Source organism: Juglans microcarpa x Juglans regia, chromosome 7D (assembly GCF_004785595.1).
Source record: "Juglans microcarpa x Juglans regia isolate MS1-56 chromosome 7D, Jm3101_v1.0, whole genome shotgun sequence".
Classification (NCBI taxonomy): domain Eukaryota; kingdom Viridiplantae; phylum Streptophyta; class Magnoliopsida; order Fagales; family Juglandaceae; genus Juglans; species Juglans microcarpa x Juglans regia.
Window position 1 is genome coordinate 7370635 of NC_054606.1, and position 24366 is coordinate 7395000.

At 39.1% G+C, this 24366-nt stretch overlaps 2 protein-coding genes across 2 annotated transcripts in view; one reads left to right on the forward strand and one right to left on the reverse strand.

The window, feature by feature from the left end:
- Positions 1-10625: 10625 nt before the first annotated feature.
- On the forward strand, positions 10626-12932 carry LOC121239085 (proliferating cell nuclear antigen). The gene is made up of 4 exons (XM_041136216.1): positions 10626-11160; positions 11911-12063; positions 12168-12265; positions 12412-12932. Exons 1-4 carry the CDS (start codon positions 10842-10844, stop codon positions 12634-12636), a joined length of 795 nt encoding a protein of 264 aa, XP_040992150.1. The 5' UTR covers positions 10626-10841; the 3' UTR covers positions 12637-12932.
- A 259-nt stretch (positions 12933-13191) lies between these two features.
- The window catches only part of LOC121239084 (cytosolic enolase 3), a 12419-nt gene continuing 1244 nt past the window's right edge, over positions 13192-24366 (reverse strand). The window contains exons 3-13 of the mRNA XM_041136215.1: positions 23896-24070; positions 23098-23169; positions 22908-23024; positions 16241-16321; positions 15705-15781; positions 15373-15476; positions 14933-15031; positions 14733-14818; positions 14329-14415; positions 13969-14166; positions 13192-13482 (exon numbers count right to left, since the gene is read on the reverse strand). Of these exons, the coding sequence (XP_040992149.1) occupies positions 13411-13482; positions 13969-14166; positions 14329-14415; positions 14733-14818; positions 14933-15031; positions 15373-15476; positions 15705-15781; positions 16241-16321; positions 22908-23024; positions 23098-23169; positions 23896-24070 (1168 nt within the window). The 3' untranslated portion in view covers positions 13192-13410. The remainder of the gene's footprint in view (positions 13483-13968; positions 14167-14328; positions 14416-14732; positions 14819-14932; positions 15032-15372; positions 15477-15704; positions 15782-16240; positions 16322-22907; positions 23025-23097; positions 23170-23895; positions 24071-24366) is intronic.

Genomic DNA, 24366 nt, shown 5'->3' on the forward strand with positions numbered 1-24366 from the left:
TTGCTACACATGTGTTCTCTGGCATAAGAGGATCGTCCTCTATTGATACCAGTTATTATGTACCTGCTTCTCCACCAGCCAAGTAACCATAATGGTGATCAAGAACAATTAAGAAACTCAAGAACAAATGAAGAACCATTTCAAGAACTCAAGATGAAAACCAAGAAACCATTATCATTTCTTGGAAGAGATTTTCGAGTAATCTCTCAAACTCCAAAACAGTTCACTTAACATCCAAAACTGAATTCAGAATACACTAAAAGCATCTTTTTATATCTATGGCTACTCTCATTACAATGCATCATTTTATTCCAGAAATACATCTAATATGATGTCGTATCTAGTGAAAACACCACTGCCCATGTCAAGCTTCCACGCACCATTTCATCAAAACTCTTCCACGCACCGTTTTGATGTGCCAATAGTAGTTATTTTCTGTTACCTTCTTCCTTTCTGCCTTACAACCCAGAGTTTCTTACAAACTTTCATTTTCATAGCATCACCATAACCTTCCCCATAACTCCACTGCAGTCTTCTACTTCACTCCTCATTTTCCATTGTGCCAACATGACTCCCTGTAGCCAGAGCCAGCACCACGTTCAGCCTCCTCTCTCAGTGAGTCCCAAATCCGTCTCCGATGGTGTCTCTGTTTCTTCGGTTCTTCTTCTACATTTTGCATTTTGTGATTAAAAACTTTGGAGTGGTGCCACTTCGCCTGAGTAGCACCACTCAAAGTGACTGCTAGTTTAAAATAATTTTTTATTCTTATTTTTTTAACATTTTAAAAAAATTTAAAAAATAAAAATATCAATACACTAATAGTTACTTTCTTAACCATTAAATAAAAATAAAAATAAAAATAAAAATAAAAGAGATGTCGAGATAAAGTGTCAAATTTTAGTGTCAAAATAGCATTTTCCTTCCCAAAATATCCATGTTGCTCTGGGTTAATTAAAAAAAAAAAAAACTACCCTCCGAGTTTTGTCGTGTATCACCAACTTGACGTTTAAACCATATATTTTAACTTCAGTTTCCATCTCCTAAAGAGAGGAAAAAAAAAACCTGAGTCTCGTTGTTGATATAATTACATTAGTGCCCTAAGTTTTATCTTTGTTTCATTTTTTTTCCTTGTTCCAGAATACTCCGTCTTTGTCTTTTTCTTAGATTTGTCTCTACTAGTCAAATTTATGTACAATCCTTTATATTTACGGCAAGTGCCATTTAGCCTCAATTTGCCGTGTAATTTTTTCTTCCCTGACATTAGTCAAGTTGCTTTTCCTAGAAGTCATTAATCAAGTTGCTTTTCCTAGAAGTCATTAATCAAGTTGCCTACGAAAAGGCAGTCAGTACAGTAAGGTAGATGAAGTTTTAAAATGATAATAGTATTTATTTTAGACATAACAGAGTAGTTATTAAAATTATTATTTTCTATAGTACGAATTCAAATATTAAATGGAGCGTTATGATAGATTCTTAAAATTGTTAGTGATGTATACTATTTCTTTTAGGTAACGAGTTATGAAGAGAATATTCAGAATCAATGTTTTGACATAAGTAGTTTGATTATAAATTATGATTAGCATACATTAGATAGTTATATATATTATTATTAAAGTCGATTCTTTAGAAGTCAGTGTTTACGTATCACATATGTCATCATATTTGCAAGCACACCATTCATCTTGTTTCATTCCGAGTTGTATAGTTATGTATGTATTATCCATCTTATTCATCTCACGTGACATAAGACACGTAAGGTATCATAAGACTCAAGTGTGGTCCACTGTAGTACGCCAGAGTACTACACAGTTGGCTTCCTTTGCTGCAGCAGAGAAAGTTAGTGCACAATCTTGCATATAAGGTTAAGTATATTGGCCAGCCAGGTAAATCAAATCAGTAAGTCAATTCAGATAAATCAGTCATACATAACATAAATATCAGTATGATCAGTCGTGATTTTAATTCTTAGCATAAAATATTTTATGAAAAACCTTTTATTTAAGTATGTTTACGTTATGATGGGTTTTTTACTGAGTCATCGATTCATTTTAGTTTTTTTTTTTTATGTTTTTTAAACCACCTTAGGTAAGCATGATGACGAGTACGAGCAAGCGGGCCAGGCTTAGTTGGAACAGTTGATTAAGTTCCAGACTGTGGCGCCCCCAATCCCCCTTATATAAATACACAGGGATCGAGACGCCAGGATGGTGACAACACGGTTACACATCCCAACGAAGTGCCAGTGTGTGTACATGCAACAGTGTACAAATATAATAACGCAGCGGATAGTCAACTAAGTACCAGAATTTAAATACAAATATTTAAAACAATTTATCTTTAAAAATTATACAGTCATCCCAAATATAATACAAAAGGTAAATACGTAAACTGATAAAAACACATAACTCACTAAACAGGAGCAATCCCAGATCACTCCTCCAACGGAGCCAAGCTAAGGCTCGTCATCACCATCTGCATCAAAATCTGCGATACCATAAAATGGTACCACAGGTAAGTATAAACCAAACAACTCTCGGGATAAAAATACATTAATGCAACCAACAATATAGCAAAATACAGTTAACCATAAAATACCATTTTTTCCCAGAAAAATGATTATTTCCAACACACGCCAAAAATCCCATTTTGGCCCAAAATATCCGTAACACATTTTCCCATAAAATGATTCACACAAACAATCCAATTATCGGACACTGTAGGCGGGAATCGCAGGCGGGACTCTACCACCGTCCCTGCTTACCACCATCCCTACCGCGTGCACCGTAGGCGGGAATCACAGGCGGGACACAACCACCATCCCTGCTTACCACCATCCCTAACGCGTGCACCGTAGGCGGGAATCACAGGCGGGACTCTACCACCATCCCTGCTTACCACCATCCCTACAGTTCCTTTACACACAATAAATACTTAACAGAGCACTGTAGGCGGGAATCACAGGCGGGACACAACCACCATCCCTGCTTACCACCATCCCTACAGTCTCTTTCCTTTTACTCACATGAAAATCCAAATCCAATAAATACATAAACATGTATGCAATACACGAAAACCCAGTTTTCTTTACAAACATGATCATGCATGCAATATGCGATGTACGTGAACAAGTCATAACCAACAACCACAATTCACAATGCAAACAAACACAACTCCGTCCACAATCCATCCAACCCCCGAAACTCCTCGGACTCAGTCCGGCAAAACAACCCAATTCACAGATAATATGCGTTAGTGCAAAAATATATTTAAATCACGAAAGTTCTTTAAGGAAAATACTTACAGTGCAATATAATAATTTCCGGAGGATCTCGAAGTTGCAAGTGGTGATTTCTGAGCAACACCACAGTGTAAAATACACTGTGGCCGTGGGTCACAATTACCAACTTTTCAACGAGGACAAACGAAGACCCAAGATTGATAGGGTAGGGCCTAGGGAGGTCGGTGAAGCCAATGGTGGCGGTGGTTTGCCGTGGGTGGCGGCGGAATGGGCGGTAGAAGACCAAAATGCCCAAATCGGAAATGTAGTTGGTGGAGCTTCACCGGTGACGGATCGGAGGTGGGGTTGGGTCCAATGGGTTGCCAAGAGGTCGGGGATGAAGTGGTAGGAAGATGGTGGCCAATGGTGGTGCGACGGCGGCGCAACGGCGGAAGGAGTGCCGCGGCTTCGAAGAGCTACTGGTGGTTAACGGCGGCACGGATGGAGGTGAGATTGGTGGGGTGAGGTCGCCGGCGGCTGGGGAAGCTAATGGGCTGGGCGGTGAGGGCCACCGCCGGCTCACGGCGGCGCTGGCGTGAAGGTGGCCCGCGACTTCGTGGGGGGCGTGTGGGCTACCGGCGGCGAGGTAGGGGCTGAGGTTTGGGAGGTGAGGTCGCCGGAGGGAGGGGGAGCTGGTCGGCTGGGCGGTGTCGCGCACGGCGGCGCGACGGCGGCGCTGGGAGGAGACGAAGGAAACGGGCGGAGGAGAGGAGAGAGAGAGGTCGCGCGGGAGAGGAGAGGAAATGAGGAAAAAAAAAAGAAAAGAAAGAAAAGAAAAAGGAAGGAAAGAAAAAATGGAGGAAAAGAAATGAGGTCCAATCCTCATAACTTGGGTCACAAAAAAGATCCAACGGAGACGATTTTAAAACTACAAGTTAAATAAAATAATTTAAACGTAATGGTAAAGTCAAATTGAAATAATTAAATCCCACAGTAATTAATTTAAATATTAAAAGCAATTTAAATGCATAATAATAAATAAATATTTGGAAAGCACAAAAAAATAATTTTCACCAAATAAAATCATAGAAATAAACTTACTAAAAATCCAACCAATTTTAAAATAAGAGGATAAATTTTTGAACAATCAAAAATAATCCTTCAGTAAAAATACACTGAAATACGGGGTGTTACATCCTCCCCCCCTTAAAATAAAATTTCGTCCTCGAAATTTGTAAGGCCAATCATCACTCTAAAGCAGGATACCAAATACAACCAGAACACTCTTAAGAAAATCACACAACCTCCAACACCCAACGGGCATGGATACAACTTGCATAACTTTCCAAAACCCAAGAATAAACCACACATGGCATCCATTACGAAAGGTAAGATTAGACCCATACCTGCCGTAACTCCAGCGTCCTGAGTCCCTGGAATCTCGTCGCCAGCACTACCAGGAGTCACTGCATACACCCGAGCCTGAACTAGTTGCCTCTGATTAGTCCTACCACCGCGATGACCACCCTGATTTCCTTGGGTCCAATTAGGGCACTCACGAGCAAAGTGTCCTGTCTGACCACACTCAAAGCACTGGTTCCAACCCTGACGACACTCGCCCTCGTGGGCTCTATTACATCTACCACAAACTGGAGCTCGACCCCCAATACGTATACCGGAAGCTGCCTGCGCTCTGGCCCCGATCCTTTGCACAAACTTCTGTGGCAACCCGGAGCTGCTCCCTTCACCATCAACGTTCAGTCGCTTCTTACCCGGAGGGGAATCTACCACAGCACCTCGCTCTCGCTCAGCAATTGAGGCCACATTGACCAACCTCTGAAAGTTCTGGATTTCCAAGCATGCGACCTGCCTGCGGATTTGAGGGCGCAACCCTTCTTGGAAACGTTCAGCCCGCATCTCTTCCGTAGCAATGAGGTGAGGAGCAAACCGCCCAAGCTCCATAAATTTCCTGGCATACTGCTCGACAGTCATGTCTCCTTGAACCAAATTATTGAAATCACGAGCCAATTGCCGTCTCACCGAAACAGGAAAGAATCGATCATCAAATTCTTTCTTAAAACGCTGCCAAGACACAGCAGCCAAGGATCCCAACTCCATCTCTAAAAGTGACCGCTTGGTCTCCCACCAATTCGCCGCTTCACCTTGCAGCATATAGCTCCCATATAATACCCTCTGGGCCTCAGTGCATCCACAGACTTCAAACGTTCTTTCCAGATCTTGAATCCACCTTCTAGCCCGTAATGGATCCTCTTCACCAGAAAAAGCAGGGGTCCTATGCGCTAAGAAGCGCTCATAGGTGCACCCGGCCTGCATCGCCCTGAACTGCTCTCCTTGCTGTGGACGAAAATTCTGCTGAAGAAACTCCGTCATCCTATTCAACGCCCTCGCCATGGCATAATTTCCATCACCCCTCGGTAATTCATCCTCGGGCTCATTAGCTTGCCTTCTTGGTCGTACCATTTTCTTGCCATAGCGTAACCCTTAACCCCACTATCAGTTTAAAACAAACTAAAAAATATAATTATAGTAAAATAAATTAAAATACAACCATATCACATAAAATAAAATAAAATAAAATAAAATAAAACCAACAAAATAAAATATCATAAGATAAAAGGAATAAAACAAATGAAATAGTACACAAGAAAATAATTGAAACAAGTAAAATTACCTGCCATATAATAAAATAACTAAATAAACTAAAATAACAAAAATAAGATAAATAACAAACAATTAACGTACAATTAAAATAAATAAATTAAAATAATGTACTCCCAACAAAATAATTTCAAATCAAAATTTTAAAATTTTCTGGTACTACACCTATGGGACATGTGGTTTTACCCAGAGCCGAACTGCTCTGATACCACCTGTGGCGCCCCCAATCCCCTTATATAAATACACAGGGATCGAGACGCCAGGATGGTGACAACACGGTCACACATCCCAACGAAGTGCCAGTGTGTGTACATGCAACAGTGTACAAATATAATAACGCAGCGGATAGTCAACTAAGTACCAGAATTTAAATACAAATATTTAAAACAATTTATCTTTAAAAATTATACAGTCATCCCAAATATAATACAAAAGGTAAATACGTAAACTGATAAAAACACATAACTCACTAAACAGGAGCAATCCCAGATCACTCCTCCAACAGAGCCAAGCTAAGGCTCGTCATCACCATCTGCATCAAAATCTGCGATACCATAAAATGGTACCACAGGTAAGTATAAACCAAACAACTCTCGGGATAAAAATACATTAATGCAACCAACAATATAGCAAAATACAGTTAACCATAAAATACCATTTTTTCCCAGAAAAATGGTTATTTCCAACACACGCCAAAAATCCCATTTTGGCCCAAAATATCCGTAACACATTTTCCCATAAAATGATTCACACAAACAATCCAATTATCGGACACTGTAGGCGGGAATCGCAGGCGGGACTCTACCACCGTCCCTGCTTACCACCATCCCTACCGCGTGCACCGTAGGCGGGAATCACAGGCGGGACACAACCACCATCCCTGCTTACCACCATCCCTAACGCGTGCACCGTAGGCGGGAATCACAGGCGGGACTCTACCACCATCCCTGCTTACCACCATCCCTACAGTTCCTTTACACACAATAAATACTTAACAGAGCACTGTAGGCGGGAATCACAGGCGGGACACAACCACCATCCCTGCTTACCACCATCCCTACAGTCTCTTTCCTTTTACTCACATGAAAATCCAAATCCAATAAATACATAAACATGTATGCAATACACGAAAACCCAGTTTTCTTTACAAACATGATCATGCATGCAATATGCGATGTACGTGAACAAGTCATAACCAACAACCACAATTCACAATGCAAACAAACACAACTCCGTCCACAATCCATCCAACCCCCGAAACTCCTCGGACTCAGTCCGGCAAAACAACCCAATTCACAGATAATATGCGTTAGTGCAAAAATATATTTAAATCACGAAAGTTCTTTAAGGAAAATACTTACAGTGCAATATAATAATTTCCGGAGGATCTCGAAGTTGCAAGTGGTGATTTCTGAGCAACACCACAGTGTAAAATACACTGTGGCCGTGGGTCACAATTACCAACTTTTCAACGAGGACAAACGAAGACCCAAGATTGATAGGGTAGGGCCTAGGGAGGTCGGTGAAGCCAATGGTGGCGGTGGTTTGCCGTGGGTGGCGGCGGAATGGGCGGTAGAAGACCAAAATGCCCAAATCGGAAATGTAGTTGGTGGAGCTTCACCGGTGACGGATCGGAGGTGGGGTTGGGTCCAATGGGTTGCCAAGAGGTCGGGGATGAAGTGGTAGGAAGATGGTGGCCAATGGTGGTGCGACGGCGGCGCAACGGCGGAAGGAGTGCCGCGGCTTCGAAGAGCTACTGGTGGTTAACGGCGGCACGGATGGAGGTGAGATTGGTGGGGTGAGGTCGCCGGCGGCCGGGGAAGCTAATGGGCTGGGCGGTGAGGGCCACCGCCGGCTCACGGCGGCGCTGGCGTGAAGGTGGCCCGCGACTTCGTGGGGGGCGTGTGGGCTACCGGCGGCGAGGTAGGGGCTGAGGTTTGGGAGGTGAGGTCGCCGGAGGGAGGGGAGCTGGTCGGCTGGGCGGTGTCGCGCACGGCGGCGCGACGGCGGCGCTGGGAGGAGACGAAGGAAACGGGCGGAGGAGAGGAGAGAGAGAGGTCGCGCTGGAGAGGAGAGGAAATGAGGAAAAAAAAAAAGAAAAGAAAGAAAAGAAAAAGGAAGGAAAGAAAAAATGGAGGAAAAGAAATGAGGTCCAATCCTCATAACTTGGGTCACAAAAAAGATCCAACGGAGACGATTTTAAAACCACAAGTTAAATAAAATAATTTAAACGTAATGGTAAAGTCAAATTGAAATAATTAAATCCCACAGTAATTAATTTAAATATTAAAAGCAATTTAAATGCATAATAATAAATAAATATTTGGAAAGCACAAAAAAATAATTTTCACCAAATAAAATCATAGAAATAAACTTACTAAAAATCCAACCAATTTTAAAATAAGAGGATAAATTTTTGAACAATCAAAAATAATCCTTCAGTAAAAATACACTGAAATACGGGGTGTTACACAGACTTTTTAGAATAAACTATTTTTTTATAGTTTATTCTATTTGAAATTATATGGAGACATGTTTATATTAAATAATTTTTTTTTATGAAATAAGTGTTTATTTTATTAAAAATGAGATCTCTTGCTGAAATATTTTTATGAAAACACGTGATACTCCTAGCCTACAGAAAGAGAGTGTTACAATAACACATCAACATTATTGATTTTTCTAGAGTAAACTGAGTCATGGAGCCACGCCGCATTAATGACACTACTACCTGGACTTCATGCCGCATTAATGACGCCATCCCAGAAGCAACGCCACATTAAAGGATTATGACAAATAAATAGTGGAAATGACATAATCAAGATGGGTGATCATCTCCCGAAACCTAGCATAAAAAGACGGCCCCCAGGTACGAAAAACTCTCTCTGATTCCTTTAAACTTACACACAAACTATTAAGGAGATATACTGACTTTAGCATCAAAGACTCTCCGGCCACCACCAATACCCCCATTCTCCATGTTTGCTTAAAGTGTGGAGGTGACAGCCCGAAAACCCAAGTTTCTAGAACCCGCCCCAAAGGCGAGCGAAACACGACGCTAACACTATGAAATTACTGTTTGTCCAAAAAACACTTAAACAAATGAAAAGAGATAAATTTAATTATTTATATTATATTCTTAATATTTCGCGACCCCTTACATGCGAACAAGACTCTAGGGGTGTCAAATCGTGTTAACAGACCGTATTCGTATCGTGTCAAGGCATGTATATTAATTATACTATATGGGTTAACTCAAACACGACCCGTTAAGCTTATTGTGTCAAAATCTCAAATCCTAACACGGCCCATTAACATAACGGGTCATGTCATATCAATCTGTTTTGACCCGTTAGTAAATACTACGAAGTAGGTTAACACGACCTGACTCGTTTCAACCCAGTAATGTAAATGGATTGAATAGCTCCAAAATTAACCCGTTTAAGTTTAGCATAATTTTTTATAAATGTTAAAATCACAATATTTATAAAAAATATAAAACTAACTACAAGTCCAAAATTACAATCCAAACAATAAAAATATTGAAATTAAAATATCAACAATTTTACTTTTAGGTATAAGGATATAATTGTAATTTTAACTTTCTTAATTGGTCATAACGGGTTGACCCGTTATCAACCCGTCAAGCAATCGTGTCTTAACGGGTCAACCCGTTTTGACCCGAACCCGTTAAGCTAAACTTAAACCAATTATTATCATGTCGTGTTCATGTTGGATTAATGAGTCGTGTCACATATTGTCACCCCTACAAGATTCCCTCTCATTAATGAGTGGATCTAATACATGGAATATTCAATTAAATGGGATAAAGTATAGAGTTAAGGTTTGAACTCAGAACCTCTGCTCTGATACCATGTGAAATCATCACTTATCCCAAAAGTTATGAAAATCAAATCAAGACTTCAATATTCTCCCTCACGTGTGAGTCAGACTTTCCATTAATGAGTGGGCCCAAGTGTTAAATATATAATTAATTGGATAGAGTGTGGAATTAATGCTCAAACTCATGATCTCTGTTCTAATAGCATGTGAATTCATCACCTGTTTAAAAAATTTAAGTTGATAGGAAGAAGTAGATTTTTATTATCTATATTATATTCATAATCCTCAAGTTCTGCTGATTCTGGTCATGGCAACACCCAAGAGCCCCCCTCTCCGTTTTCAATTAACAATAGTGGAGTGGATCCCTCATCCATGGTGGTTGTCCTCCTCCCTTCCGATATCTAGGAATGGGACTGTCCCACCCCAAAACACTTTGAATTTTTTTTTTATATATTAATTCTACTTGTTTTAAAAATTCAAAACTATTACTTTTTTTTTGTTGTTTTTAATATCGTTACATATGGCTTCTTAAGGTTTAGATTTACTGATTAAACAAATTATTATTACTATTTTAATATTTAACTTCGAACAGACTCTCACTATTTCTTCAATTTACATTATAAAGTATAAACTATCAATATGTTTCACTTTACATCCCTTTTAAGATTTAATTGTTTAAATAAATCAAAAGTTGATAAGCTGAGATAACTTAATACGATATATTATATATATTTTATAATATGATAGATCGCATTACATTATATCAATGTGTGAATTTTTTTATATAAGATATATAGATATTAAATATTTATCCGTGATATATAGATTTTTTTCAGATATTAAATAATCAAATATACGCTTTGCGGAAATCGTATGGCGGGAACGAAGTTACACTCCAAACCCGCTAATTGAACCCTACAGAATTCAAAAGACTTTCCCACTATACCTCTGACGCTATATAATCCGCCCCGCCCGTCCGCATTTAGACCCCGTCACTCCGCTCGAAAATCTACCCGCCTTTTTCGTATCTCGGCATTTCCCTCGCAAAAGCTCAAACCCTAACCCTAACCCTAATCCTAAGCCTCAGGAAAAATCCAAGAAGATGTTGGAACTCCGTCTAGTACAGGGCTCGCTCATGAAGAAGGTTATGGAGTCCATCAAAGACTTGGTTAACGATGCCAATTTTGACTGCTCGGCCACTGGGTTCTCGCTCCAGGCCATGGACTCGAGTCATGTTGCTCTGGTTGCTCTGCTCCTTAGATCCGAGGGCTTCGAGCACTACCGCTGTGACCGTAACATCTCCATGGGCATGAACCTCAACAACATGTCGAAGATGCTAAAGTGCGCTGGAAACGATGATATCATCACCATCAAGGCCGACGATGGTAGCGACACCGTCACCTTCATGTTCGAGAGCCCCAGTAAGTGTTTTTTTTTTGGGCTCTTGAGATCCTTCATTTTTTTAGGTTCGATTTTGAAAATCCTAGGGCTTTAGTGGCAGTTGGGGCTTTTGTACTAAAATTAAGTGGGGTATAGTCCTGCTATTCCAAATTGCTGGTTGGTTGATTTGTAGATTCTCAAGACAATTTGCTGTGTTTGGTTGCTGTGAACACGTTGTAAGAAAGAGAGATGCAATTTGTAATCCTATAATGTCAGAAGGGCTTCGAGAAGAAATTACTATTATTATTTGACCATCAGACTATTATGTAGTTCCATTCAGTCATGGTTTATTGCTTAGAAAACAAATTTAGTTGAGGTTAATTAAGCCTTAGAAATATAAGGGCACCAGTACATATAAGTTTCAATTCGTACTTACTTTATTTGACTCTGTTTTCTCAGTGAGAAACTGATGGCTAAGATCTTTCTGTCAATTCAATTCTCTTCTATGTTCCCCTTTCTTTAAAAACGAAAGGTCTTCTGGGAAATCTAAAGGATGAATGCTAGTTGGAATCTAAACAACAAAATCGTTTTTCCTGTTATGATTTATGAAAAAGGAGTCGAGGAGAGATTGCATTTTATACTTTTAACCCTTTTTTTAATTACCAGTGGCTCAAAACTGTATAAGCATGCTATAATTTGGAAAGGGAAAAAAAAGAACAATTAACTCTGATTTATCTGACATGTGCTTGTGTGGTTGATTGTTCTGCTGCCCATTCGGGGATGGATAAAAGCGCAAGACAAGATTTCTGATTTTGAGATGAAGCTGATGGACATTGATAGCGAGCACCTTGGAATTCCAGAGGCAGAATACCATGCTATTGTTCGGATGCCTTCAGCCGAGTTTGCTAGGATTTGCAAAGATCTCAGCAGTATTGGTGACACTGGTACTGTGGGTTTGTTGTTGGACTTGTGAGTTTGTAATTCTTTTTTTCAAGTGTTCATCCCATTGTGTACTTCTCTAAACATATTGGGCTATTTGTACTTGCAGTTGTCATCTCTGTGACTAAGGAAGGTGTGAAGTTCTCCACAAGAGGTGATATTGGAACAGCAAATATTGTTTGCAGGCAGAATACCACGGTAGACAAGGTATGGTATATTGGTATAGTTGTTTGTTTCTCCAGTGTTATTGATACAATCTTATCACCAGGAAGTGGCTTGATGAAAACGTGTACATGGGTATTACTGCATCTTTAGTTCCATCCGAGTTTGATTGACTTACCTGAAATTTGCAGCCGGAAGAAGCAACAATCATAGAGATGAATGAGCCAGTGTCATTGACATTTGCGCTGAGGTATATGAATTCCTTTACGAAGGCAACCCCTTTGTCGAGCATGGTTACGATTAGCTTGTCTTCAGAGCTTCCTGTGGTGGTTGAATACAACATTGCAGAGATGGGTTATATTAGGTTCTACTTGGCTCCAAAGATAGAAGAGGACGAAGACGAGACAAGGCCCTAAAGTTTAGGTATTATGTAGCACTCAACTCTCCCCCGTGCACGCAATTTTTCCTGTTTTAAAACCCAGTTGAGAATGTTTCTTATACTTGGTTTTTATATCTTTGTGGGCAATCGATTGGCGGTTTAGAAGAATTCTACAAATCTGATGGATCTGTTTATGTTTTGTGATTTAGATTAGAATGAACTGTCGTATGTATTTTTGTTGGTTTGTAGTATTTATGGTTTCTGAAAAATTGATATCAAGTTTTGGATACCTCAGAATGAACAAGAATAGATTTGAGTGGACTGTTAACCATTTGGCTATGAGGATTTTAATTTATACGAGGTAAGGTCCAAGTAACTTGGCTGCGTGAAATTCTCGTGTCCTACTTTCAGCACCTGCTCCTCTCCTGAGTTTCCTGAGGTGTTGTGACATTATGTTTCAAAATATTTGGTACTCGAATAATAAATAGTTGGTTGGAATATTAAACAGTAAATCCATGACACTGGCTTGAATAATCCTGCTCGAGTGTTCATGACTTTCTCGAAATTGAAGTAATGATGTACGGTGAAACTCGAAGCCAAAATTAATGTACTAGTTTTTTAAGTTGTTGAAAGAACTCAATTTAAAAGGAAAATAGTCACAACTCACAAGCAAAACAGAACACCCGTTGCAACAGAATACCCAATCTACTTGAATTGATGGGACATACAAACTCTTTTAAATACAAGAAGCCCCCACCCCCAATAAAACATGCCGCGGGGCGCGGTCTAGGGTAAAACCTGAGGGGACTGTTCAGGATGACGCCCTCCAATCTTGACCAGCATAAACTGCTTGCTCCCCAAGCTCTTCCTCAATTCGAAGCAACTGCAAGAAACTTAGCTGTAAGTTTTGCATCTCATTTGCCTCCCATCTTAACCATAAAAACTGACCAGACTCTAAATTTGTATAAAAACCATAGACACGAGGATAATAAGGTTCCATCCACTGAAGCATATCCTCGGATCACAAATGTTTAATGTTCTTTTCAAGTATTTGAGTCAGTAACTGTTCTGCGTCTCACAGACCAATTCCCAGCCTAGATGATAGAATTGGATATCAATGCATACCGTATTAGAAACATAAGATAAGAGCATGAGAAAGTAGAAAACTAAAAACTGGCTTTTAAAAAATTATAACAAGAGCACTCTGCATGTTTTACAAATACGACAAAGAAAACTGAGACTGATCTAGATGAAGATGCTATTAGTGATACACTGATACTAACTGTCAATGCGATTTTCTAAATTCAGCTGTTAGGTAACTGGAAACACAATAAGAAAAAAATGAGTGCATACTAGATAGAAAGCGTACCTGGTTGTACTTTGCCAGCCGCTCTCCTCTGCAAGGAGCACCTGCCTTGATCTGGCCAGTGGCAAGTCCAACAGATAAATCAGCAATGAAAGAATCTTCAGTTTCCCCAGATCTATGAGAAGTCATCACTCCCCAATTAGCAACCTTTGCCATCTTCACCACTTCAATGGCCTCTGTCACGGTCCCAATCTGATTTACCTAAAGTTGAATAAGAAAACCATCAGACTTTGAAAGTTGCACTGAGAGCCTTGTCCTCGTTTCACAAGATCAGGGTGGTCCCAATCATTTCATCAACAAAACGACCACAATCACTTAAAAAATACCACAGCCTCAAATTTTGATATGAAGATGGCTAAATACCTTGAGAAGAAGAGCATTGCAAGTCGATTCTTGTATTGCTCTTTGAATACGTTGTGGATTTGACATTAACAAATCATCCCCTACCACCTGCAAAACCACCCAATAAATTTGATCTGGCCAAAATGTTTTTAGGTGAACATGGGAAAAAAAATCAACAGCAACAGAGGCATCCAACAGAACAGCATCTGTAAAGTTTGGAGGACGATACACTGAGCACAGATGTTAAGCCACAACATAAGTCAACCCCTAGCATCCAAATGTATTTACTTTCTTGTATATACATTTCCCTCCAAAATGTGGGACCTAATACCACAGCATCATGCCTTATGTAGGCAGAATTTAATTTCAAAGAAATTACATATGACTCTAGCCAAAGATAGCATATAATGCAATACAAAACAAACCTGACAAATTCCAAGACTGGAAAATTGCTTGACGTGTTCCCAGTCCTCCTTGTCAAATGGATCTTCAATTGATACAATCGGGTACTCTAAGAACCCATAGAAGAGAAAACAACATTTAAGTCATAGTTGAAGAAATAAGGCAGCAGAGGGAAAAAAAAAAAAAAAAAAAAAAAGAGAGAAGTGAAAACAGGCTAATATACCAACACATAGTTCTTTGTACAACTCAATCATATCCTCTCCTGACTTGAAATTCTGCCCTGACTTATTTGGAACTTTGCTGTGCAGATCATACTTTGTGCCTAATTATGGAGAAAAGAGAAAGCAAATCTTTAGTGGATAATAGGGCGGGAAATGTTCGTTCAGAAAAGCACATCCTAGTAAATGGACCCAATGCACAGTGCAGGAGTAATAGATAGGAATTTTTGGTAGGATGGAAGCAGGTGTTTACTGTGGATAGAGATCTGTCAGAACAAGGTATCTCGTAAATGTACCTTAAATATTTTAACATTTAATTGTTATTATGCAATGGATACTGAAAAATACTACTCAACGGAACAAACAACATGATAGTCAACTACGTCCGAATTTTTATTTCAATTTATATGCTGAAGGAATAGTTTTTCAGCAAAGAATAAATCACCTATGCAAAAGTCAGTAGCAGCAACATCAAGTGCAATTTTTATTCTCTCATCATACCCCGTTCTGCCGATAGCTTCTTTTACAAGATCTAGGCCTTCTCTAAAGCTGCCAATAGATAAAAATATATCATACAAAGAACACCTTGTGCCTCTCTAAAATGATGCACAGAAGCTTGGAAGTCAAAAGAGCAGATAGCTACTTTTAAGAAACAGAAAAAGCACAGTTTTATGTATAGCATAGGCAAGTATTCCTTTCCCTTCTTGGAATTCTTTTTTCGTGGACTAAAGGGAGAGGAAGTGGGTGGATTTCATTGAAATATACAGAAAAACTTGCCTCAAGATGTTTGGAGCAAAGCCACCATCTTCACCAACATTACATCCATGTGCACCATATTTTTCGGTAATAACAGCCTGCCTTTTTATTACAGAAATTACAAAAAATGAATGAGTGGAAGCATGTCATCTCATTACATTTAACATTTTTAAATTCCATAAAACATTCTTTTGGGAAAATACCGTGTAATGCACAACTGTTCATGAATAGAACAACTGGACTATTCAATGCAGACAATCAAATTGAGTATATAACAAGACAATTGATAACACTCAGAAATTGCTTCATTCTTAAGTCATCTAGAAAGTGCCATAGGATGAAACTTCATATTCATTCTGAGATTACATAGGGTGCATCGTATGTTTGCACCAAGAAAAATGTAGACAACCAATAAAACTTGCACAAAAAAACTATGAAAGAAAAGATTTCAAAGCTTCCAATCAAGCTTGTTCTCTACTTTTCCGCTAAATCTTAGCACAAAAAGGAGCATATACATCCAATATGATCCTCACAAGGCAATCACAAGGATCATATACCTTCAAGTGATGATAGGTTTCAGAGCCCATTTGCAGTGCCTCCTCAAATCTGCTTGCTCCGATTGGAAGAATCATGATTTCCTGATGATATTTCAAGTTAAAATTAATTTAAGTAACAATTCTCTCAACAATGATTGGAAGTCAAGTGTGAACATCCAAGGCTGCGTTTTAAAACAAAGGAAGATAAAAAGTATAAAGATGCCGGGGCATTGGTTTGAAACTATAGACTTAAATTTTTTAGATAAGTAATAAAAATTTCATTAAAAGCTCAAAAGACATGCTCCACGTACATAGGTTGTATACAATAAAGAGCTATCTGGACAGAGGAAGAGATGCAAGAAAATTGAGTTAAATTAAGCCCATTAAAGTCTATAAAAGTAAACGAAAGGGGTAGAGAATTAAAAAAAGAAAGTCTTGGTCTCCTCTATAGTCTGTTCACAGCTGTGTTTGGAAAGTAGAGCCGCTTCCCAATCCCCACACTAAAAATGTTTGTGGGCTTCCACCTAACCTTCTCCAAGAGTAAAAAAGATCCATTCTACAAGGCATAACCCAAGAGAAAACCAACACGACAAAAAAGTCACTCCACAATGTAGTAGCTACCTTGAAATGGATTAGAAGATGATCCACAATCTCCCCACTCCTCTTGCACATGCAGAACCACTCAATTACAACAATATCTTTTTCTACTTGGACTGTCCATGGTGAGAATCTTTCCTAGAGAGGTTGCCCAGAGGAAAAACGCAGCTCTTGGAGAGACCTTAGTCCACCATATATCCTTCTAGGGAAAGACATTGTTTGAGTAACAAGGACATTATAGAATGATCTAACAATGAACCTTGCACTCTTGGAATTAGCCAAAATAAGCTTGGTCTCCACCTCTCCTTCCCAAATTAATCAAATATACCAGAATACAAAATCCAGCAAAAGTATCAGCCTCCCAATCATGTGCTGCTCTAATAAACCTTACATTGCACTGGGAAGATTACTAGGTATCTCCAAAATAGAAGGAAGCATCCCCAGCACAAGCCACATAATGTCATAGACTTGACATAGAAACAGCTTTAAATTAAAAGTCACCAAACTTGATGGTTTTTTTTTTTTTGACAAGTAAACAAATTTTATTGATCAAAGAATCGGCAAAGCCATATATATTGGTCAGAAACAGGAAAAATGCCTTAAGCTACGTAGGCACATTATAGACAAGAAAATCATATAGGTCCATGCCATTGAAATCAACTGCAATGGCCCAAGTACGTAGTGTTCTAAAGAAAAAAACTTTCGGCTCCTTCTGCGATCTCTCCTTGTCTTCAAATGTCCTGTCATTCCGTTCCTGCCATATACACCACATAATGCATATAGGGATCATCTTCCATACGGCTTTAATCTGTTGCATGCCTCTTAGATTGGTCCAGCTGGCCAGCAATGCCACCACTGCCTCCGGCATAACCCAAGACACGTCTAATCTACTCAACACCTCATTCCATAATACCCCAGCAGTCTTACAATATAGTAGGAGATGGTTTACAGACTCTCCTCCTTCTCTACACATGCAACACCAATTTACAATGATTACCCTTTGTTTCCTCAAGTTGTCGATTGTGAGAATCTTCCCCAATGAAATTGTCCATACAAAAAACGCTGCTTTGGGAGGCGCCTTATTTCTCCAAAGCCTTCTCCATGGAAACTGAGTTTGGGGTTCTTGTGTGAGAGCCTTGTAAAAAGAGCGAACCGAGAATACCCCTTTACCATCTAGTATCCACCACACTAAATCTTCTTGCTGAGTGCTTGGTAATATAGAGAGTACAGTAGGCTGTAAAAATCTGCAAAACTGCTCATCTCCCAGTCTTGTGCCGCTCTACTAAAGGTGATATTCCAACAGATCTGCTCCCCAGATATCTCCATAACTTCCGCCATTGATACATCTTTAGCACAAGCGATATTGAACAATGAGGGAAATATCTCTTGTAGAGTACTATTACCACACCATATATCTCTCCAAAATTTGATCCTAGAGCCCTCTCCCAGAAGAAATCTAGTATGTCTACTCAAGGCCTCCCAACCTCTTCTAATGTGTTTCCACAAACCCACTCCATACACCCCCTTACTTCGTTAGTGCACCAACCCCCTCATAAATCCCCATATTTGCTCTCAATTACCAGTTTCCATAGGGCTTCTGGTTCTTTATGATATCTCCACAACCACTTGCCAAGTAAAGCCCGATTAAAGGTCCTCATACTTCTAATGCCCAAACCACCATTAGAAATAGGGTGGCATATCGTCTCCCACTTGACTAGATGAAACTTGAACTCCTCCCCCACTCCACTCCATAAGAATCACGTTGGAGTTTCTCAATTCGAAACACTACACTTGCAGGTAAAGGAAATAAGGATAAAAAATATGTTGGTAAGTTAGAAAGAGTACTTTTTATCAACGTCATCCTACCACCTTTTGACAAATACATCATTTTCCATCTCGCCAGCCTCCGTTCTACCTTCTCAACCACTGTGTCCCATATAGAGGACGCTCTTGAAGGAGCCCCCAATGGAAGGCCCAGATAAGTCATGGGGAGTGAGGCTATCTTGCACCCCAACGTGTTAGCCAGCTGTCGTAGGTTAAGAACACCTCCAATGGGCACCATTGCTGATTTGTCGAAGTTCACCTTCAAACCGGATACTGCTTCAAAACATAGGAGCAAAGCCTTCAGCGCTCGAATCTGATTTTGATCCACCTCACAAAAGATAAGAGTATCATCAGCAAACAACAAATGAGATATGTTAATGGTTCCCCTCTCAGGGGATCCGACCAAAAAACCATCCACGAAACCATTATTAGCCAATGTCGAAGTCATCCTACTAAGCGCCTCCATCAGAATAACAAACAGCAAAGGCGACAACGGATCGCCTTGTCTTAGGCCTCGTGAGCTATGAAAAAAGCAATTGGACTTAGCATTTATCAACACTGAGAATTTCGCCGTTGATATGCACCAACGGATCCAAGTCCGCCACCTCTCCCCAAAGCCACACCTCCCAAGAAGGTAGAGAAGGAACTCCCAGTTAACGTGATCATACACCTTCTCCATATCTAGCTTGCAGATGATCCCTGTTTTGCCAACCTTTAACCTACTATCCAGACATTCATTGGCAATAAGAACTGCATCAAGAATCTGTCTCCTTTTTACAAAAGCATTTTTGGGGTTTTGTAATGATCTGCCCCAACACCTCACTTAGACGGTTCGCCAGTACTTTGGAAATTATTTTATAAACACCATTCACTAAGCTTATGGGCTGAAACTCCTCCACCTTCATGGCCCCCACCTTTTTTGGTATCAATGCAAGAAAAGTGGTGTTAAGGCTTTTCTCAAATTTTCCCACCAAGAAAAGCTTCTGAAACACCCGCATGAGATCTTCTTTTATCACTTCCCAACAAGTTTGAAAGAAACCCATAGAGAAACTATCAGGCTCCGATGCCTTGTCTTTAATCATTTTCCTCACTACATCATAAACCTCCGCCTCCTCAAAGCCCCTCTCCATCCAAGATACATCATTCACCTCAATGACGTCAAAAGCAAGGCCATCAAGTGTAGGCCGCCATCCCTCCTGCTCAGTTAGGAGCTGCTCAAAGAAGCCTACTACATGTTCTTCAATAACCTGCTCTTCCTTGCATTCAACACCATCAATTTTCAGTAACTCAATGTTGTTGCTTCTTCGATGGAAATTTGCAATTCTATGGAAATATTTGGTACTTCAATCTCCTTCCTTACTTTTCATTTAAGAGATAAATGAAAATTACATGAAAGAGAGACAAGGGCCAAGTTCATATTTCGTGGTTTCTTTTCCCTTGGGTAATAAATATACAGTGTGGGAATAAATGAAAAACCAAGTTCAAGAAACTCGGTGAATTATTTGAATGGCTCACAGTGCTTTCGATATATGAAGAGCACCTAGCACATTTATGCAAGAGATGACCAAGGCATTACAACCTTTTCTTAGTTCATTTGTAGTTATATTTTTTTTTTTTTTTTTAATGACGGGGAAACCACCTCATGGCAAAGCCCTTACGGCTCACCCATGGAACCTAAGCCCCCGGGGAGACTAGCACAACAACCTACTGCCATGACCTTCCACATAAATCGCAGTTTGATCCCAGCGGGAATCGAACCTGTGACATGGGGCTCATACACACAAGTTCCCCCTTACCACTTGGGATACCCACGGGTGGGTCCTTTGTAGTTGTTACAATAACAACAGATATACAAGTAAAATAAGTTTTATTAATGATCAATACAAACAAACAAATAAATCAGCAAAATACACAGGAAATATACATTAGATACAACTAAGTAGAGAGAAAAGAAATCAAGAAAATCCAGGAATTGAAAAACAAAGCCTTGAGTTCTTCCTTGCTCCTTGTGCTACCGTCAAAATTTCAGTCATTGGTTTTTTTTTAATTATTATTATTATTATTATTTTGATAAGTTAAAATTTTTATTAAACACAATGTAATAGGCGAAGTCTAAGTACACAGGAAGTATACAAAAGAAACACCTAGTTACATTCTAATACTAGAAAAGACAAGAGCTCGTTTATAATTAATAAGAGTTTTATTACCAAAAATAGGCATAGCTCAAGTACATAGGAGGTATACACTCCAGCATATCTTCACCATCCATTACAATAGCCTTAGCCCATAAACATAAAGTTTTGAAAAACAATTCCCTAAGTTCTTCCAATGACCATTCTTTGTCTTCAAAATATCTCTCATTCCTTTCTAGCCATAAACACCACATCAAGCACAAAGGAATCATTTTCCAAATGGTAGCAATAAATTGACTCCTCCCAACTCCTCTCCAAATAGCTAATTGATCCACCACTTGCTTAGGCATCACCCAAGCTATACCCATCCTTCAAAAAATCTCATGCCACAAACTTTTAGCCACCTCACAATGTAGAAACAAGTGATTTACTGATTCACAATTTTTCTTGCACATAGAACACCAATCTACAACACAAAAACCACACTTCCGTAGATTATCCGTAGTCAGAACTTTATCATGAGACACCAGCCAACAGAAGAAAGCCACCTTACTCGGCACCTTAACTTTCCAAATGCTTTTCCAGGGGTAATCACATACACCTTGACAGATTAATGCATTATAATAGGAATGAACAGAAAATCTGGAATTTCCTTCATGAATTCACATCAATCTATCCTCTCTTCCTTGGACAATCTTCAACTCATATATTCTACTAAAAAAATCTGAGATAACATTAACTTCCCAGTCATTCACATTTCTCAAAAAATCAACATTCCATCGAATACGATTATTCAAAAAAGAGATAGAATCAGCCACAGTTGCATCTTGCTGCCTTGCAATCTGAAAAAGTGAAGGGAAGACTTTCTTGAGAGCTGACTCACCACACCAATTGCCATTTTTTTTATAGGTAAACGATTATATTATATTAATACGAATAGGCAAAGTCCAAGTACACAGGTAGTATACAAAAGATTACACCTATTTAGGGGGAATAAATAGAAAAAAGAAAAGCATGAAAATCGAGGCCATTGAAAGCTACAGCTTTGGCCCAAAGAAAGAGAGTTCTAATAAACAGTAATCTAATCTCCTCCAAAGAGCACTCCCTATCTTCGCACGCCCGGTCGTTTCGTTCCTTCCAAATACACCATAGAATACAGATAGGGATCATCTTCCACACCACACCAATTGTCATGCCAAAAATGTATTCTTGATCCATCGCCCACCTTAAATTTGACATGTTTAACAAACTCCCCCCAACCCATTCGAATTCACATTTCAGTCATTGTTTTCCCTCCATATGCACCACATCAAAAGCAGGATCATTTTTCACAATAACCCATTGTAATGACTCTCAAATTGCCATTTTCAGCATGCTAACAGATCTACCAACCCCTCAAGCATCACCCATATTAGTCCAAAAAGACTAAAAGCAGCTTGCCATAATGAACTAGCTGCCTCACAGAGGAAAAATAAATGATCTACGCATTCCCTATTCCTTCTGCACATGCAACGCCCTTCTATCACCATAAGACACCTCTTTCTTATATTATCCAAAGTAAGAATCTTCCCAATTACAGTAGCCCAGACAAATAAGCAGCTCTCAAGGAAGCCTTGCTCCTCCAAATGGTGGTATTCCATGGAAAAGCAATTAAAAAAAAAAAAAACATATGAATACATGAATCTCCAAATGACACTAAATCTTGGCATGAAAGCTTAACTGTAAAGTGCTATAAGAATGTAGGGGACACACTATTGTTCAAATGATAAAATTTTTTGATAAGTCCATCTTCAAATGATAAGATGCAGTACTTTAGGCCAGTATTTCAGATAATGTTGGAGTGGATAATGAGTGAGAAATAACCTGACGCAACCTGATGATATGAAGCCACTGGCCTAATTAGGAAAAAGGCACCTCCGCATTGACAAACTCCCCTCCTCCCACCCCACCCCGAAAAAAAAAAAAGAAAAGAAAAAGAAAATAAACGCAAATTACAACTCACTCCAGACACCACAATAAGCTGTATCTAGATTAATGATAATAAGCATGTATCTAGATTAATGATAATAAGCATGCATCTAGATTAATGATAAAAAAAAAGACGTATCTAGATATTAAACCTTGCCAAGTTATACCTGAATGGACAGATGATTCCCAGCATGTTTTCCGCCGCTTATAAGTGTGAAGGCAGGGACAGGAAGAGTCATGTTGGTTTCGCCAGAAAGATCAGCAATGTATTTGCACAGGGGAACCTAGTATTTTTTTTTTTCAGAACTTTAAAGTAGTACATAAATGGAAGCACATAAAAATTGCATTTCACCACACCTCTTTTTCAGCAGCCCCAGCTTTGCATGCAGCAATTGAGACAGCTAAAATAGCATTCGCTCCAAGTTCACTCTACAAGAAGATTATAACTAAGAAACATAATGCCTAACAAAATGCAGAAAGTAAAGCAAATCCACCGCTAAAAAAATGGATGGGCAATCTTGCCCATAAAAAAATTATATAACATCAAAATTAAGGATTGCATGGAGAATAATAAAATATTCATGGTACTGAAGGCCATTAGACCCATTTTATTTATGTAGTATAAAAAGTACACTCATTAATATACTGACAAAAGTCAAATACACAACAAACCCTTTGAGTAGGATTACCAACTCTGAATTTTATGAATTATCTGACCCCAAATCATTATGTATTCAACGAGAATGGTTCCCCTTCCACATTGCATTAAGAAAAATGCATTAATAATTTCATCATCAATGTCCTATATTATGTTCGCTAAATTGGCCTGTTAATGAAGTTTCACAAACAATAATGCCCAACTTGCAAAGGAATTATTTCTTGTACACTTTCTGTGTACTTGGATTGCATTTTTTAAGGAAGTCTCTTATAAAAAATAAAAAAAAAAATCTCAAATTAACTAGATTCAGACCTATCAAAAGAGAATAACTAGATTCAGACCTGATGTGAAAATCATTGTGATGATTTCTTCTGTGCAGATTTTAAGCATACTCATGTAACAGATGTCTAATAAAATTGTGTTTCAATGTCACACAATAATAATTTTTGCATAAGTACCTAATTACATTGAATCACATAAGAAAGGAAAAATACTACCTTCTTTTCCGTTTTGTCCAGGTCTATCATGGCGTGATCAATTTGAGATTGAAGTGTTGGATCCATACCAATCAATGCTTTGGATATCTTCTCGTTGATGTTTTTAACAGCTCTAGTCACACTGTTTCCAAGATATGTTCCCTTGTCCCCATCCCGTATTTCAACAGCCTCATACCTGGGATTGACATTCAGAATTTGACAGCATGATAATAAATTGTATTCCAAAGCCATAGAATTCCCTAAAGCGAAAGAATGCATAAATTATATATATAAAGATGTTACTAGGGACATGTTAATGAACTGTTATTCTTGTGCCCTTGAGAAAAACACACGCACGCGCACGCGCACGCGCACACAGGGAGTCAGGTTTTGCAAAATTTGTAGTGAAATCCATAGGGGCATGACACACCCAACACAGAAATTTTGCATAATTTATAGTGAACCCAAGTAATCTATAGGGGCATGATTCAA

Bases quoted from the DNA above. Each gene is read 5' to 3' on its own strand.
- LOC121239085 (XM_041136216.1), top strand. From the start codon at position 10,842: ATGTTGGAACTCCGTCTAGTACAGGGCTCGCTCATGAAGAAGGTTATG. The intron at 12,064-12,167 runs GTACTGTGGGTT...TTGTACTTGCAG, and splicing joins CAGCAGTATTGGTGACACTG to TTGTCATCTCTGTGACTAAG. The intron at 12,266-12,411 runs GTATGGTATATT...TGAAATTTGCAG, and splicing joins AGAATACCACGGTAGACAAG to CCGGAAGAAGCAACAATCAT.